The sequence below is a fragment of the Staurois parvus genome, unplaced genomic scaffold, assembly GCF_062004578.1.
Source record: "Staurois parvus isolate SC_StPar_1 unplaced genomic scaffold, SC_StPar_1.0 ptg000839l, whole genome shotgun sequence".
NCBI classification, from domain to species: Eukaryota; Metazoa; Chordata; class Amphibia; order Anura; family Ranidae; genus Staurois; species Staurois parvus.
The window spans coordinates 5010628-5025234 of NW_028318635.1; the positions used below are offsets into that span (position 1 = coordinate 5010628).

Sequence of the window (14607 nt, forward strand, 5' to 3'; positions counted from 1 at the left end):
GCTAATAAGCCAATCACGGCAGCAACTTAGTGCATTTAGGCATCTAGACATGGTGAAGACGACTTGCTTAAGTTCAAACCGAGCATCAGAATGGGGAAGAAAGGGGATTTAAGTGGTTTTGAACTTGGCGTTGGTTGGTGGTGTCAGACGGGCTGGTCTGAGTATTTCAAAAACTGCTGATCTACTGGAATTTTCACGTACAACCATTTCTAGGGTTTGCAGAGAATGGTCCGAAAAAGAGAAAATATCCAGTGAGAGGCAGTTGTGTGGACGAAAATGCCTTGTTGATGTCAGAGAAAAATGGGAAGACTGGTTTGAGATGATAGAAAGGCAACAGTGACTCAAATAACCACTTGTTACAACCAAGGTATGCAGAATACCATCTCTGAATGCACAGCACGTCGAAACTTGAAGCAGATGGGCTACAGCAGCAGAAGACCATATCGGGTGCTACTCCTGTTCACTAAAAACAGGAAACGGAGGCTTGAAGTCATGCAGGTTGACCAAAAATGGACAATAGAATATTGAAAAAATGTTGCCTGATTTGATGAGTCTCGATTTCAGCTGCAACATTCAGATGGTAGGGTCAGAATTTGGCTTAAACAACATGAAAGCATGGATCCACCCTGCCTTGTATCAACGGTTCCATTTGGTGGTGGTGTAATGGTGTGGGAGATATTTCTTGGCACATTTTGGATCCCTTAGTACCAACTGAGGATCATTTAAACGCCACGGCTTACCTGAGTATTGTTGCTAACTATGTCCATCCCTTTATGAATACAATGTACCCATCTTCTGATGGCTACTTCCAGCAGGATAATGCACCATGTCACAAAGCTCAAATCATCTCAAACTGGTTTCTTGAACATGACAGTGAGTTCAATGTAGTCTAGTGGCCTCCACAGTCACCAGCTTTCAATCCAATAGAGCACCTTTGGGATTTGGTGGAACAGGAGATTCGCATCATGGATATGCAGCCAACAAATCTGCAGCAATTGCTATCAAAATCTCTGAGGAATGTTTCAAACACCTTGTTGAATCTATGCCACGGAGAATTAAGGCAGTTCTGAAGGCAAAAAGGGATCCAACCCCGAAACTAGCAAGGTGTACCTAATAAAGTGGCCGGTAAGTCTATGTGCAGTAATAACTAGTTACCACATAGTGAATAACATAATAATGTCCCCATAAGAATTCAATAATACCATATATAAAAAAGGTACCATATAAAAGTGTCCATCAAAATGAAAGTCCCAGTGAATCATAGTCAAAAAAAAATGGGACATAAAATGGTGATCATAGGCTAAGAAAATTGGAGCCTTCACAATAGGTCTTCCACCAATCAAAGGAGAAAGCTTCCATCTGACACCACAGTATGTGCGGATGTACCTTACTAGATTTTGCGGCCACCTATAAAAGAATGGTCATATGTGCTCTTAAAAGAACACTGGGATGCTGCTGTATCTCCAAAAACTAGCTCTCCCCCTCAATCCACACCAATGGTGTCCCCAGAGTTAAAAGCCACCCAGGCAATATCACATATCAAAATGTCAGATAGACAGAGGATCTGATGCTCTGACATTTTGACATGCCATATTGCCTGTGTGGCTCTTGTGGAATATGAGTGTTTTTAACCTTTATTAAATGAATTTTGGTTTTACTACACCAATTCTATTCTCAACTCTGCGGGCGCCTTTGAAGTGGATTGTGGGAGTTAATTTTTGGAGATCCAGCGGTATCCCGGTGTTGATCTTTTAAGAGTGCATATGACCATTCTTTTAAAGGGGGTCACAGTATCTGGTAAGGTGCATCCACACACACCCTGGTGTCTGGTGGAAGCTTTTTCCTTTGATTAATGGAAGGCTGCACTTTTTTCACAATATCATTTTAGGGTTGGTATCATACTCCTTAGTGCTGGCTGCTTAGTTGTTTGTTTTACCTAAGCGCGGAGTTTTCCTTTTATTTTGATAATTGTACTTTTTATACTGCATCATGGATTTATATTTCCTGCTACAAAGTTTTCCTTATGTGATGAGAGTTGGATTTGATAAAGGAATGTTTTCTTTTCTGGAGTAGATCTTATCTATAATGCTGTATTCATCAAAGAAAGACACAAGCCATATTTCTGAAAAAAATGATTCACCTCCAGAGAAGCCAGAACAAGATAAAAATACAGAGCCACTTGCAGTTGATGATGTTCAGAAAAAGCCTAGTCCGTTAGAAGGCCTTGATGAAGCAACAAAAACGTGTTTTAAGGTATACCAAGCCAACTATAGCATTACAAAAGCATTAAGGGTTTTTGTTAGCTTAAGAACTAGTTTCTGTACCTAATACAAATCAATGGAACAGCAAAGCAGCATGAATGTTGTTGATGAACTTCTGAAGGAGGTCATATGCAGCTCAGAAAAAGGTTAAATTCTGCTTAACTGAATTGTTAACGATTATTAATATTATTATTATTATACAGGATTTATATAGCACTAACAGTTTGCTCAGCACTTTACAATATAACGGGAGACAATACAGTTCAATAGAAGAGGGATAGGAGGGCCCTGCTCCTTGGAGCTTACAATCTAGGAGGGAGGCGCTAGTGGTACAATGATCACAGGAGCATCCTAAATTGATGTCAAGTGGAGTGCACTTGGAAGGAAGTTGTATTTGCCCATCAACACAGTCACTAGAGAAGCTGATATACGTTGGTTTATATTATATTACGTATAAATAAATATGTTCTATGGCCTGTTTGTTGTTAGAAAATATTTTATATGACTCGATAAATGTGTTTGTAATTGCTGTCAAAGGTTGAAGAGAGCTATGTTCTCCAGGAAAAAGTTTCTTGTTGCAACCTTTAGGAAAGATTTCTCTTCTTTACACTAAGGTGATGATGGGGTAATGCAATATCCAATTACACATGTTGGGCTTTTGTTACTCTTATCAGCCTGAGAAATGTCCTGTGTAGTTTTCATGGCTGTACCACTTAAAGTGGTAGTAATGTCTTCAAAAAGAAAAAAAAAATGCATTTTCTGCATTAAGGTAAAACACTTTCCAATACACTCCTCTTGTTGCAGTCTTTACTATAAGCGTGGTGCTTGTGCATCAGACTAAAAAATGCAGGCATCACTGGGATCTATTGATGCTAATTTCCCTAACTAATGCTCGCCATCCTTATATAGTTAGGTCATGTGTGTGGACAGTCAGGAGCAGCTATTTATGGGAGAGCATCTGACATCCTTAGGGAGTACTGGAGAATTTTCTACTGTGTTCTCATACTGCAACTCTATATAATTTATTTTTCTACTGTGTTCTCATACTGTGACTCTATATAATTTATCTATGTCTTTGCGTGCTGCGGATTATGTAAATAATTGTTTGTGTGATGTAGGCTTTTCATGAAGCCCATAATGTACCTTTACACATCCTTCGAGCAGTATATGAGATGGAAAAGAAGAGTACAGAATCTTTCCTTGAAGATATTCAGAAAAGGTAAAGTATGAAAGTTAAGCCATGGACAAATATTAAAACGCCCTTTGGTCCAGTTGTTAAAAATTTTACTTACACGCAGTGTGGTTTATAGCACATTCTATGAAATCCAGCACATGCCTGCTCCATGGGGACCAAAATTTATCTTGTATGTTAATTTCCATATTATCAGCATAATTTTTCTGATTTTTCTACAAACTCCATTTTATTTTCTTAAAGATTTGATGGAAACACTGATATGATTGATGAAAAAGTTAAGAAGATGGCACAGACATGGCAGCCACTGAAGTCTGTAAAATCTGAGGAACGGCTCTTAAATGTGACAGACACTGACATGATCATTCCTCCCTGCCTGGTTAGTTATGGCTGTGTTTTTCTTTACTATCTTTCCAAAAGAATGGATTCAACCCTATTGTAAGAGTGTGCACCTAAACATTAATTTAATGCATGACTGGATGCATCCCTTTGCCCACAGGGTCCTATGTTGGCAGGCCCTCAGCTTCCATTCTGCCTGTATACTAAGAGTCATTGTCCCACCTCCTAATACACTCATTAGTATGGGGGCAGAGTTTAGGTTGGGTTACTGATTCACGTTTTGCATAAAACACACTTTGAATTAATTGGGGCCAAACAGCATTTCATTGCGCAAATCCAACCTAAAGCCTAAAGTTTTGTTAGTTGCATTTTTACCCAAATATAACATTTAGACATTTTATGAGTGCAGATTCATACTCAATATGTTAAAGTGGTTATAAACCCTTACATATACCCAGTGAAGTGACTAGCCTCAGCTGATACACTGAGACTAAACAAATCCTCCTACATAAGCTGTACATGTTTATCTACAGCAATCTGTCCCCATTTACACATGATCTCTCAGCGCTGAAAAGCAAGGGGCAGGGAGTTGAAGTTACACACTGTACAAGAGCACTGAGAGATGATTGGAGGGAAGAAATCCACCCCCTCTTCACACAGCACACAGGAACAGAGCTGAGGCTGTCAGTCACAGGCTGTACCTTCCCCTGTCACCAATATTCTCTGTGTCAGGAAAACGTGTCAGAAGTGACTCATGCAGATAGCAGAGAAGAGTCAACAGACAGAAATAACATATATAACAAAAATGCAGCACTAAAATACAGGTTAAACATAAAGTGATAAGTGGTATGTTCAAGCGCCAATAATGAGCGCCATAAAGTGACAGCAGTGTATCGTCTTATTTGTGACAATTAAAGTGACGTAAACTATAAACATATGATATAACGTAAATTGAAGTCCAAAGATAATTGTGCTGAAAGTATCTCATAGGTGCATTGACACTCCAGTGTCTGGGGATACAAGTCATTCTCACTAGAAATACATGGATAATAAGGTGCTCGTGACTTCCGTGGTAAGGAAAAGAGGTGTGCTTGCACTCATCGGACGCACAATAATATTGCGCATGTATGTATTAATCAGAAGGACACTGGTGGTCATCTAGGAACCGGTAGGAATGAGGCACTCCGTTGGTACTCAACACACCCAGGGAAGGACTCCAGACCTCTCAGTGGGACCCTCACAGCATACAGGGACTGCTCTTTGGTATCACTTACGCCCGGCATCAAAACATGTCAGCAACAGTGGGTATCCACCTTAAGTAGCTCAAAGAATAAGCCACCAAACAAAAGCTGATATAGTGTAGTAAATGTATTCAGCCAGTGGTGATGTGCTTACAGCAAGTCAGCTTAATTCAGCAAAAAAAAATAATTTTTTTTCCCCATTCATGAATGGACAGCAAGATGGCCGCCGGCCTAGCATGTGGCCTCGGCAGTGAGTGACGTCAGCACGGCACTTATCACTTTATATTTAACCTGTATTTTAGTGCTGCATTTTTGTTATATACGTTTTTAAAGGATCTAGGGGTTTTATCCTTATGCTAGCTGCTATTACTTCGGAAGCGCTCACTTGATCAGTATCTATTAATTGAGACAGAAATAACACTTAATGCCCTAGATTAAGACAAGTTCACACAATAAAGGGATATGCTTTGTTCATATTCATGTCAGAAGTTTACAACCACTTTGAAGCAGTTTTAAACCCAAAAACAAAAAATTTGATGTGGTGACTTCATTAGTTTTCCTTTTTTAAGCTGTCTTTATTTTCATGTGGTGATCCTTGCAGTAGGTGTGTTATTTTTCAACAGACCATGCTATCCAGACAAAGTAGCAGTTAGAGGGTTGAGACAAACCATTTAACACTGACAGGAATGCTTACAATGGTCAGCTTTTATTCATTTATGTAAACCCTTTATCCCAACAGGAAAAAAACTGTTTGCTGTAACTGGTTAAAAAGTGTTCAGTTTCTATTTGTTAGCCAAGTCCGTGTAAATCTGCTACAGCATCTTACACTACCATCTCCCTAGACTGATAATGCTGCTTTCCAAAGGTGTCTGCTTTACTACTTCATCCAAAATGAAGACACCCTAGGACAGGAAATGTGCTACTGACAGGATCACCAGGTGAAATAAATTAAAATAGCCTTAAAAAAGAAAACAAATGCAGCTATCACATTTAACGATTGTTAAGCTGTAGTATATTACATTTTAGTATATTTTCATTTATAACTATACATGAGTGGAGTTGTGTGTGTCCCATATACCCATAAATGACACACCAACTGTTATTTTTAAAAAATTCCAAACTGGTGGAGAAGATGCAGCTCACACAGTGGCCTTGCTACTGCAGTTCGCTTGTGAGTACTGTTAAGACATGTTTTTGCAAGATCTCATTTTATCATGGTTTACCTCCCTTCAACCAGACTCGCTACACCAGTGGTAGACAACTATTAGTTCTACAGTTGGTGTAGGCCTGCTTCCTAGGTGATCTTTATAAATGTTTAGTTTTCAGCCAGGAGAACAGAGTGGAGGCATAAGAAATGGAAACTTTGTCCAGATGTTTATGAACACTATATTTTCAGCAAAATATGCTATTTTACTGCACAAAAACACCTTATGTTTTTTTTTTATTTATTGTTTAATAGATTTCATAGCAAATTTCATTACTGTCACAGAGAGAATGGCAAGTCCCCTATATGATAGTATATAGAGTGTGACAGGTACTCTTTATTGAGATATCAGGGGTCTGTTAGACAGTCTCTGTTTTGCTGGCATTTCATAGCTCTGAATCTAGATTTCCTTTTAGCTAAGTGTTTCAGAGTTTTTCAGCTCAGAGAAGATCTCTTTCTATTCTCCATCCTGAATGACTCTGCAGCAGTCCTGGGCTAACAAAGACGCAAGGAGAGCCAGGGGATGTAAAAAATGACTGGGAAAGGTTGCAGGTGTGCAGGGGCTTTTGCCCGTTGATGCGATACACAGCCTTGCTCACCGTTTAGTCGTATTTCTTTTTTACATACAAGCAGGAGAGCTAATAGTTGTATAACTGGAGATATGGCTTGGGGTTGGGGTACTTGACTGGAAATGACCAACTCTTATTTTCACTTAGATTTAGCTTATTTGAGTTGTAAAGTGTCTTGGGAAATTGAGACTGCTGGGCATGTCAGGGAAAGCAAATAGGTGCTTTAACAAGCCAGCCGAACTTGACATCAGTTGAGGGTAGTATTTTAGACTTAAAATAGTTGGTATAAACCTCCTGCTACTTTTTGACTTAAATTCATCAGGCAAAAATGATGGTGTTTAAAAAGTTAGCAATCATTGAGTATAAATACCCATAGTAATGAATCAATAGATGTAGAAGTAAATGTTTCTCTTTAAAGGTAACATATATTGTTTTTGTGTATAATTTTTTTTAATAAAATGTATGGGAACCCTAACAATGACCTTCTCTTATTTGTCCCTATTGGTCTTTTAAAAACCCTATTGAAAGAGTTTTTTGTTTATTTGTTCAAACTGCAAAAAATACCTGCTGATTTTGTAAAATATTTTGTGAGGTGATATCTTCCTGTGCTCTCCGCCTATACACAAGCAGGGGTTATGGAGATAAGGCAAGCTCTGTGTTCTTTGTAATTCATCAGAAATTAAGTAGGCAGGACTGACACCATGTGCTTAGGATTTCAGAGCATAAAATACAGTGAGCGGAATTTATCAAAACTGGAACAGCTGTGTATTGCGACCAATGAGCTTCTATCTTTCATTTTTTAAAGGTTAATTAAACAATCTGAAGATAGAAGCTGATTGATTACCATGCACAACTGCTTTAAATTCATACATTCCCCTCAGTGTGTTGTCAGGTCAAATGGTAAGCTAAAAACACACTATATATTTGGCAAATCAATCTTTAAATACTGTTTAAAGTGTTTTAGGTACAGGGATTGACGACTCATCAGCAATGACCCAAGCCTTATTACAGTGCTCAGGGGAATTCTTTGTCATTATTTGTAAAACAAACATTGCATAACAATAGTGTAAAAATACAAAAACAGGTTAAAAACGTCTTAAACATTTTTAAAAATAAACTGATATGATATAATTGTCTAAACGTTTCCCTTTAAAGTGGTTGTAAATCTTTACGTATACACCCACTGAATTGACTAGCCTTGGGTGAATTACAGAGACGAAACAAATCCTCATACATAAGTTATACCTGTTTATCTGAAGCCCTAACTTATTTACAGTCTTCTAAAGCACACAGATCAAAAGCTATTTCCTAGATCCAGTGGGCAGGGGGCAAGGATCCGATGTCCCACACTGCACAACACAAAGAGGAGTGCTGAGTGCAATGTGAGACCTGAGTGGAGGGAAATGGCACAGCCTCCTCTGCACAGTCTCATAGGGAAACATGCACAGCTGAGGCTATCAGTCGCCTTCTGTGTTCTGAAGAAGGGTCGCCCAAGATTCTGTGGTGTCCGGATAACTAATACAAATAGCAGAAAGAAGAGACAGAACTCATACTTGCTTTGGATTGAGGCAAGTACAATGCTATAGAGCAGGCTTTCTCAACAAGGGTTCTGTGGAACCCTGGAGTTATTTCAGGGTTGCTAGGGGTTCCTTGAGCAGTGAGCAACATCTGCCTCTCAGATGAGTAATAATGATCTTTTTGACATGTTTAAAAAGGTTGAGAAAGGCTGCTATAGAGGGATATGCTCTGTTGATTTTTCATTTCAGAGGTTTACAACCACTTTAAGTGATATACAGATGTAAATGTATTCAGTGTAACTGAAAGATTGCACACTGCCTGTCTCAATCAATTACATATTTAAATAGATAATTGTATAGGTATTTTAATATTTGTATGCATAGAGAATATAAAGCTTTATCTATGCTTAAAGAAGTTATTTGGCAGTGGAACAATGTGTAAAAAGCATTGCTTCCCACACCTACAATTTAAAGCACCTACACATTTCTAAAATGGGAAAAATTCTTGTGATGCCTGAAACTATTCTTCTTGCAGATGAAACCTGTTCAGTGTGATAAAGCTACAGAGGAGTCCAATCATGTTAGTCAAAAACTTATTGTAACAAATGAGAGTGACCTTCAAGTTGCCTATGCTAAGCAAAGACGAACAAAAAGCTCTATACTACTCCGCAAGGAGCTTGATTCTCGTAACAAAATAGCAGCACGGGATTACCTGTTCCATGTGAATGAGGCCACAGCTGTTGTGTATGCCCGCCATGTACTTGCTTCTTTGTTGGCTGAATGGCCTGATGGCGTTCCACTGAAAGAAGACATCCTGGAATTAAGTGGACCAGCACATATCACATATATTTTAAATATGCTAATGCATCTGGAAGAAAAACAGTTGTGGGAAAAGGTAAAGTGGTTTTATGAATGTTCCTTTTTATACTTTGTTATATTCTTTTATATGTATTGTTCCACAGAAACTAGTGACTTTTATGTAAACCTTTGGCCTATGTCACACAAGCAGGCTTGTAGAAGAGTTTAATAATATCCACAGAGTTACCAGCTTCAGTAGCTACTCATGTTATCTGCAGCTGCTGATATTCATAGATCACCCTTGTTTTCTAGGCCCACAAGTTAAGTATTCCAGTCAGTTACAGTATTAACTATGTATCCAGCTTCAAATTGCTAAAGAAAAAAAAACAGATAGAATTGTAGCTTCTGAATATACCTGCTACTAATTTGCTAGTGCAACAAAGCCCTTTGTCTCTTTAAAAGAAACATAACCTAAATGGTGACTGGTTCTTTTTAATTTCTGAGTATAAAAACAGTTGCTGGTTGTACATATATCGATCAGGACATTCATTAAAGTAGAACTATAAGCAAATTTTTCCCCCATTTTGGATAGAGAAGGGGAGGGTTATAACCCCTGTCAGATTTTTTTTTTCCGCAGTCTGTGTCTCCTCAAATTAAGGGAATTCCTTTGGGACCCCAGGTCATCAAAACTAGTATCCCCATTGGAAAATTTCCCCTCTTACTTCTCTGGGGTAAAACCCAAAATTTGGGCTTTTCTTTTACTTACACTTTCAATGATAATGGTAAACAGGACAAATAGGATGAATCTCCCTAATGGGGGCACATACAAGCTGATAGGTGTTCTATTCCCTCTCCACTCTATCCAAAACTAAAACAAAAAGTTTTGACTTTAGTTTTAATTTAAAGCATTTTTTCTGAGAGAAACCTTAGTGTTTCATCTCTTTTGCTGATGTTATCAGCCAAGGCCATGCTGATGACCTTGTGAACCTATGGGCTGGGAAGGGAAGCAGTAACCAAGGATGGGGGTGATGATGCTGGGGGAATAGACTGCAAGATGAAATCGTTGACAATCCCTGCTGTCGAAATTTAATAAAGTGCATACTATGCATCAGACTTCAAGGTGTTCACTCAAAAACTGGCAGGATCAACATTTAACAAGAAGGCTAAGGACTCAGTGGTAAGCACTTTACTTGTTAATGTTTTTATTTACATAAACAAATGTTTTCAGCCTAGGGCTTTTGAACCTTTGGTGTCTCAGTAAAGAGAACCTCAATGCACATATTTGCCAGCACACCTGGATCATCAAATGTTATCCAAAAGTTTTATTGGAGAATGATTACATCACAAGGACATAATGCAATGTTTTTGAGCCACCCAGGGCCTCTTTGTCAGGCATGTGATAGGTGCATACAGTGGTTCTGAAATATTTAAAGTGATGTGCACCAATCAAATTTAAAAAAAGAGGTGGCACTCCCTGTCCTCTGATATAATATGACATCATAATTCCACCAAAATTGCACAGCAAACAATAATATTGCATGAAAGAAAGTCATATATGTGCTACAATCAAGAGCGTTCCAATAAAAATAAAGTATACTAACTTTGATAGGTGGCATGGGGCAACCCCTCTGTTTATTAGAAAAATGCTGTGAATGCATCACAATGGTCGATTGGGCACATCTGCCAGATACGCATGATTGATATAGCTGGTGGTGTCTGGCGTCGCCATTGCTAGACAACCCAACCTCACCTCCAATCTGACAGTTACACCAGTCAAGAATGAGCCTTACTCTGCTGGCTGTAACCCAGCAATGGGAGGGCGTGATGTATTCACTGTTTTCTGATCTTTGAAGTATATATATTTGCCTATGCAATCTTTTGTAACTAGTGACTGTAGTACAGTAAACTTGCTGCTTAAGGGACCAATTTTCAAAGTGTGCATTCTTAAACAATGAACTTCTCTTATTCTGTCACATTTGGCCTGTTAAATAAACCATTAAAAGAGTTTTGTTGTATCTGCTGGATAAGTGCAAAAAATACCTCCTGCCAGAAATCTTGACATCTGATAACTTCCTGTGCTCTCTGTCTATGCTACATTTATATCTGTCACAAACAAAAGTGATGGGTGGGGGGACAGGTATGTAGTCCTGTCCTATTCTCCATAGTTACATTACAGTAAGTGTCAGGAGCATGTAACCGTCCTGTTCCATGGCAGGTGCTGGTCTCATTTCAGCATCCTGGTTTTGGCTGAGCTGCACTCTCCCTTTCTGACTGTCCACCTGCAGGGTGATTGATGTAGACACAGCCTCATGATGGGGATCAAACCTGTTTTAAGCCCTTAGTGTCATGCTTTTGAGAATGTTGCTTCAAGCTCCCTGTTTGCCTTCCTTGTTCCCGTGCATTGACCTTTGCCTTTGCCTGATCCTCTCCCTACCTGCTAGTTTGGCTTTCCTTCTTATTGACCTCAGATTGGACTTTAGACTAGTCTCTGAACTCTGCATGCCTTTTGACCATGGATTTGACCCTAACTACTCTCTAAATGTTCTCTACCTTGAACCCAAAATGCAAGTTTGCTGTGCTTAGCTAGCGCCTGCCCCGGCATGGTAGATAGGCACTATGGCATTGTGTATAAGACCTGGGGGCAGCCAACTATTATATCGTGGCCACTGCATATAAGCACTGGTGATATATTTAATTTGTGGTCATGGATTTAGATGTTCTTTAGGCAGAGTAACGCTACAGTTCACATTAGATTGTTTCTTGTGTTATAACTCTTTCTGTAGAGACTTTAGAAAACTGAATTGCTTGTATCTGGATACAGTAGATAAATTAAAAATTTTGTGTTATTTCTGGTAGAGACCTTACTAACATAATTGTATCTTTTTATCTAATGGCAACTTGATAAGATAAGATAAATACTTTGTCATTACAATGCAAATTACAATTAAATCATATAAAAAATTCCACACATATGTGAACATAACATCCTCAACATACACACATGTGAACATTATGCCCCCCATATAAAAACCTAAAAGGAACCCCTACCACAACAACAAGCTAAGTCACTTGGAGCTAGAAAATATTATTCAAAATGACCATTTAGGGCCTTGATAGTTCTTGGAAAGAAACTTTCCTTGAATCGGTTTGTCCTCACCTTTATATTTCTGAACCTCCTGTCAGATGGCAGTAGTTCAAAAACATAGTCTCCAAGGTGGGAAGAGTCACTTACTATTTTGCCTGCCCTGCTGACACAACGGGACTTGAAAATTGAATTTAAAGAAACTAACCTACAGCCTACAAACTTTTGCACAACCTTTATTATTTTCTCAAGGGCAGCCTTCTCTGCCAGTGTGCATTTGGAATACCAGGTTAAAATACAGTATGTCAACACACTCTCACATCTTACATTTACAGAGACCATTCTTATTAAACCAAATGTTTGTTTTTTTTTCTTTTAAAGGGAATGTTCAGTTGCAGAAATACAGCATCTCTCCATAGATGTGTTATGCTAGAGCTGTATTAGAAGTATTTGCTGTGCCAAACCACCATGCATACAAACCTGTGGCCACAGACTTGGATTCCACAGAGCATCATGAATAGCTTATGCTCATATAGAACCTTTTAGAGTTAAGATTTGCAAAAGCTTGGGCTCCCACCCCTGCTTGGCAATGCTTGGGCCTGGCAATAAATTGATTAGAAACTGAACATTGTGGGATTTGGGATGGGACATGCCTTTGCCTAAAAACCAGAAAGTTAAAGCCAGCTGTGGAGATTCCTGTAGCTCTGTATACCAAGCAGAGGACCCAAGACTAAAATAAGCAGTATAGGCAGTGAAGATATGGTCCCTACTTTTATACACCGCTCTAATTTATTGCCTTTGTCAGTAGCCACAGGTCTGAAATAAAGCTGAAGTAAAGAAAACTTGCGTGAGTTGCTGGTACAACCGTGGAACCTAATGAATGCTAGTGATTTTTCTTCTGTTCCTGCCTCCAAAATGCACTTCCCTTTAGAAACATGCAGAGTTAACATTCATGCTTAATGGCACCCCCACACATATCAACCTGCAGCACATTTGCAGATGCGGGAACCACAGGGAAATGGCATGGTACAAAAGCATGCCATTTCCCTGCAGCTGCGTTTTTAAAATGGTGCAAGCACCTTTTTTGTGGGAAATGCAAGCACAGCTGTCCGTTCAAATGAATGGGCTGCTGGTCCTGCGCAAAAGCGGAACACAAACCCGCACAAGTGTGAGCCTAGGGTGAATCCCAAGATCTATGGGTTTAAAGTCTAGCCTTTTTGCCTAAGCTGCACTGTTGGCCAGTGAGGTTGCCCATCCTAATAAGCCAAGTAGTGAGGTTCAAAGAGATGTGGAGCTATCCCATCAGGAAATCTTCTAAGTATTTACATACCAGGGCTCTTGAGGATTTCTAGACATGGCCCCTCTGTTGATTCAGCAATGGTCTTCTCTACTTTAGGTTATTATTACTGATTATCTTATTTAGCCCTTTCTGCAAAGAAGGTAAGAGAGGCAAGGTCATGATTCCTTCTTCCGTTATGACATTTTTTCAGGATATTTTATAATTATCTCCTTTAGCAAATAACGTATATGTGAATCCTTACCTTCTAAAACAACCCTTTCAGTTTAAAATAGAATTGCAGGGCAAACATTTTGTGTATATGTTTAAAAACATTTTTTTATATTTTTTTTTTGTTTGTCCACATGAAGTTTGTTCTTGGCTGCAGAAGTGGGGGTGAAAATTTCTTGGGAGGGTGGAGCATGGCAGCAACAGTTTGGATTGAGCAGAAACAGTAAAGGCAGAGACATAAATACACTGTGAGAAGCTGGGCAGGGGGGCATGTCAGCACAGCAGAAGAACAGCAGTACACTGATCTTCCCAGTGAATAGCTGTGTGGGGGGAGTGTCAGCAGGAGTCAGAAAAACCTCAATACACCAATCTTCCAACTTCCAAGTGAAGAGCTATGCAGGGGAGTGTCAGCAGGCGTCTGACCACTGAAATATAAAAAGGCTATGCTCCCCAGTAGAATACAAAAAATAAACTGACCACTCTGGAATGAATGTGCTTGTACGCTTTGGGGTGGTCACTTTGAAATAGGAAAGCAGGGGGCTGACAGGAATATCGGAAATGTCAGAGTAACATATACTTGAAACCCTCCTGTAACTTGGTATCATTAAAGTGATTGTAAACCCTCACCTTGTAAAACAACCCATTCAATTTAAAATAGAAAATAACGGCAAAACATTTGTGTTTAGATATAAAACACAGTATAAATACTATCCCATTCCCTCTGCACAAGAGAGGAGAAACATTCCCTCTCGGAGAGGATAAACAGCAGCTGTGTGTGTGTTTTGGGGAAGGGGGGGGGGGGGAAGTCGTATCAGAAGTCTGATCATTGGAGGAGAGCACACTGAGTTCCCAGCATAGCTAGAGAACTGACCACAGTGTGTTCTCCTGCTTAGTGTA

At 39.2% G+C, this 14607-nt stretch overlaps 1 protein-coding gene across 1 annotated transcript in view; it reads left to right on the top strand.

Annotated features, from left to right (window-relative positions):
* The window catches only part of ZZEF1 (zinc finger ZZ-type and EF-hand domain containing 1), a 293759-nt gene that overhangs the window by 253884 nt on the left and 25268 nt on the right, over window positions 1–14607 (top strand). Inside the window, exons 45-48 of the mRNA XM_089655409.1 lie at window positions 2074–2253; window positions 3380–3480; window positions 3697–3832; window positions 8859–9218. Coding sequence (XP_089511535.1) covers window positions 2074–2253; window positions 3380–3480; window positions 3697–3832; window positions 8859–9218 — 777 coding nt within the window. The remainder of the gene's footprint in view (window positions 1–2073; window positions 2254–3379; window positions 3481–3696; window positions 3833–8858; window positions 9219–14607) is intronic.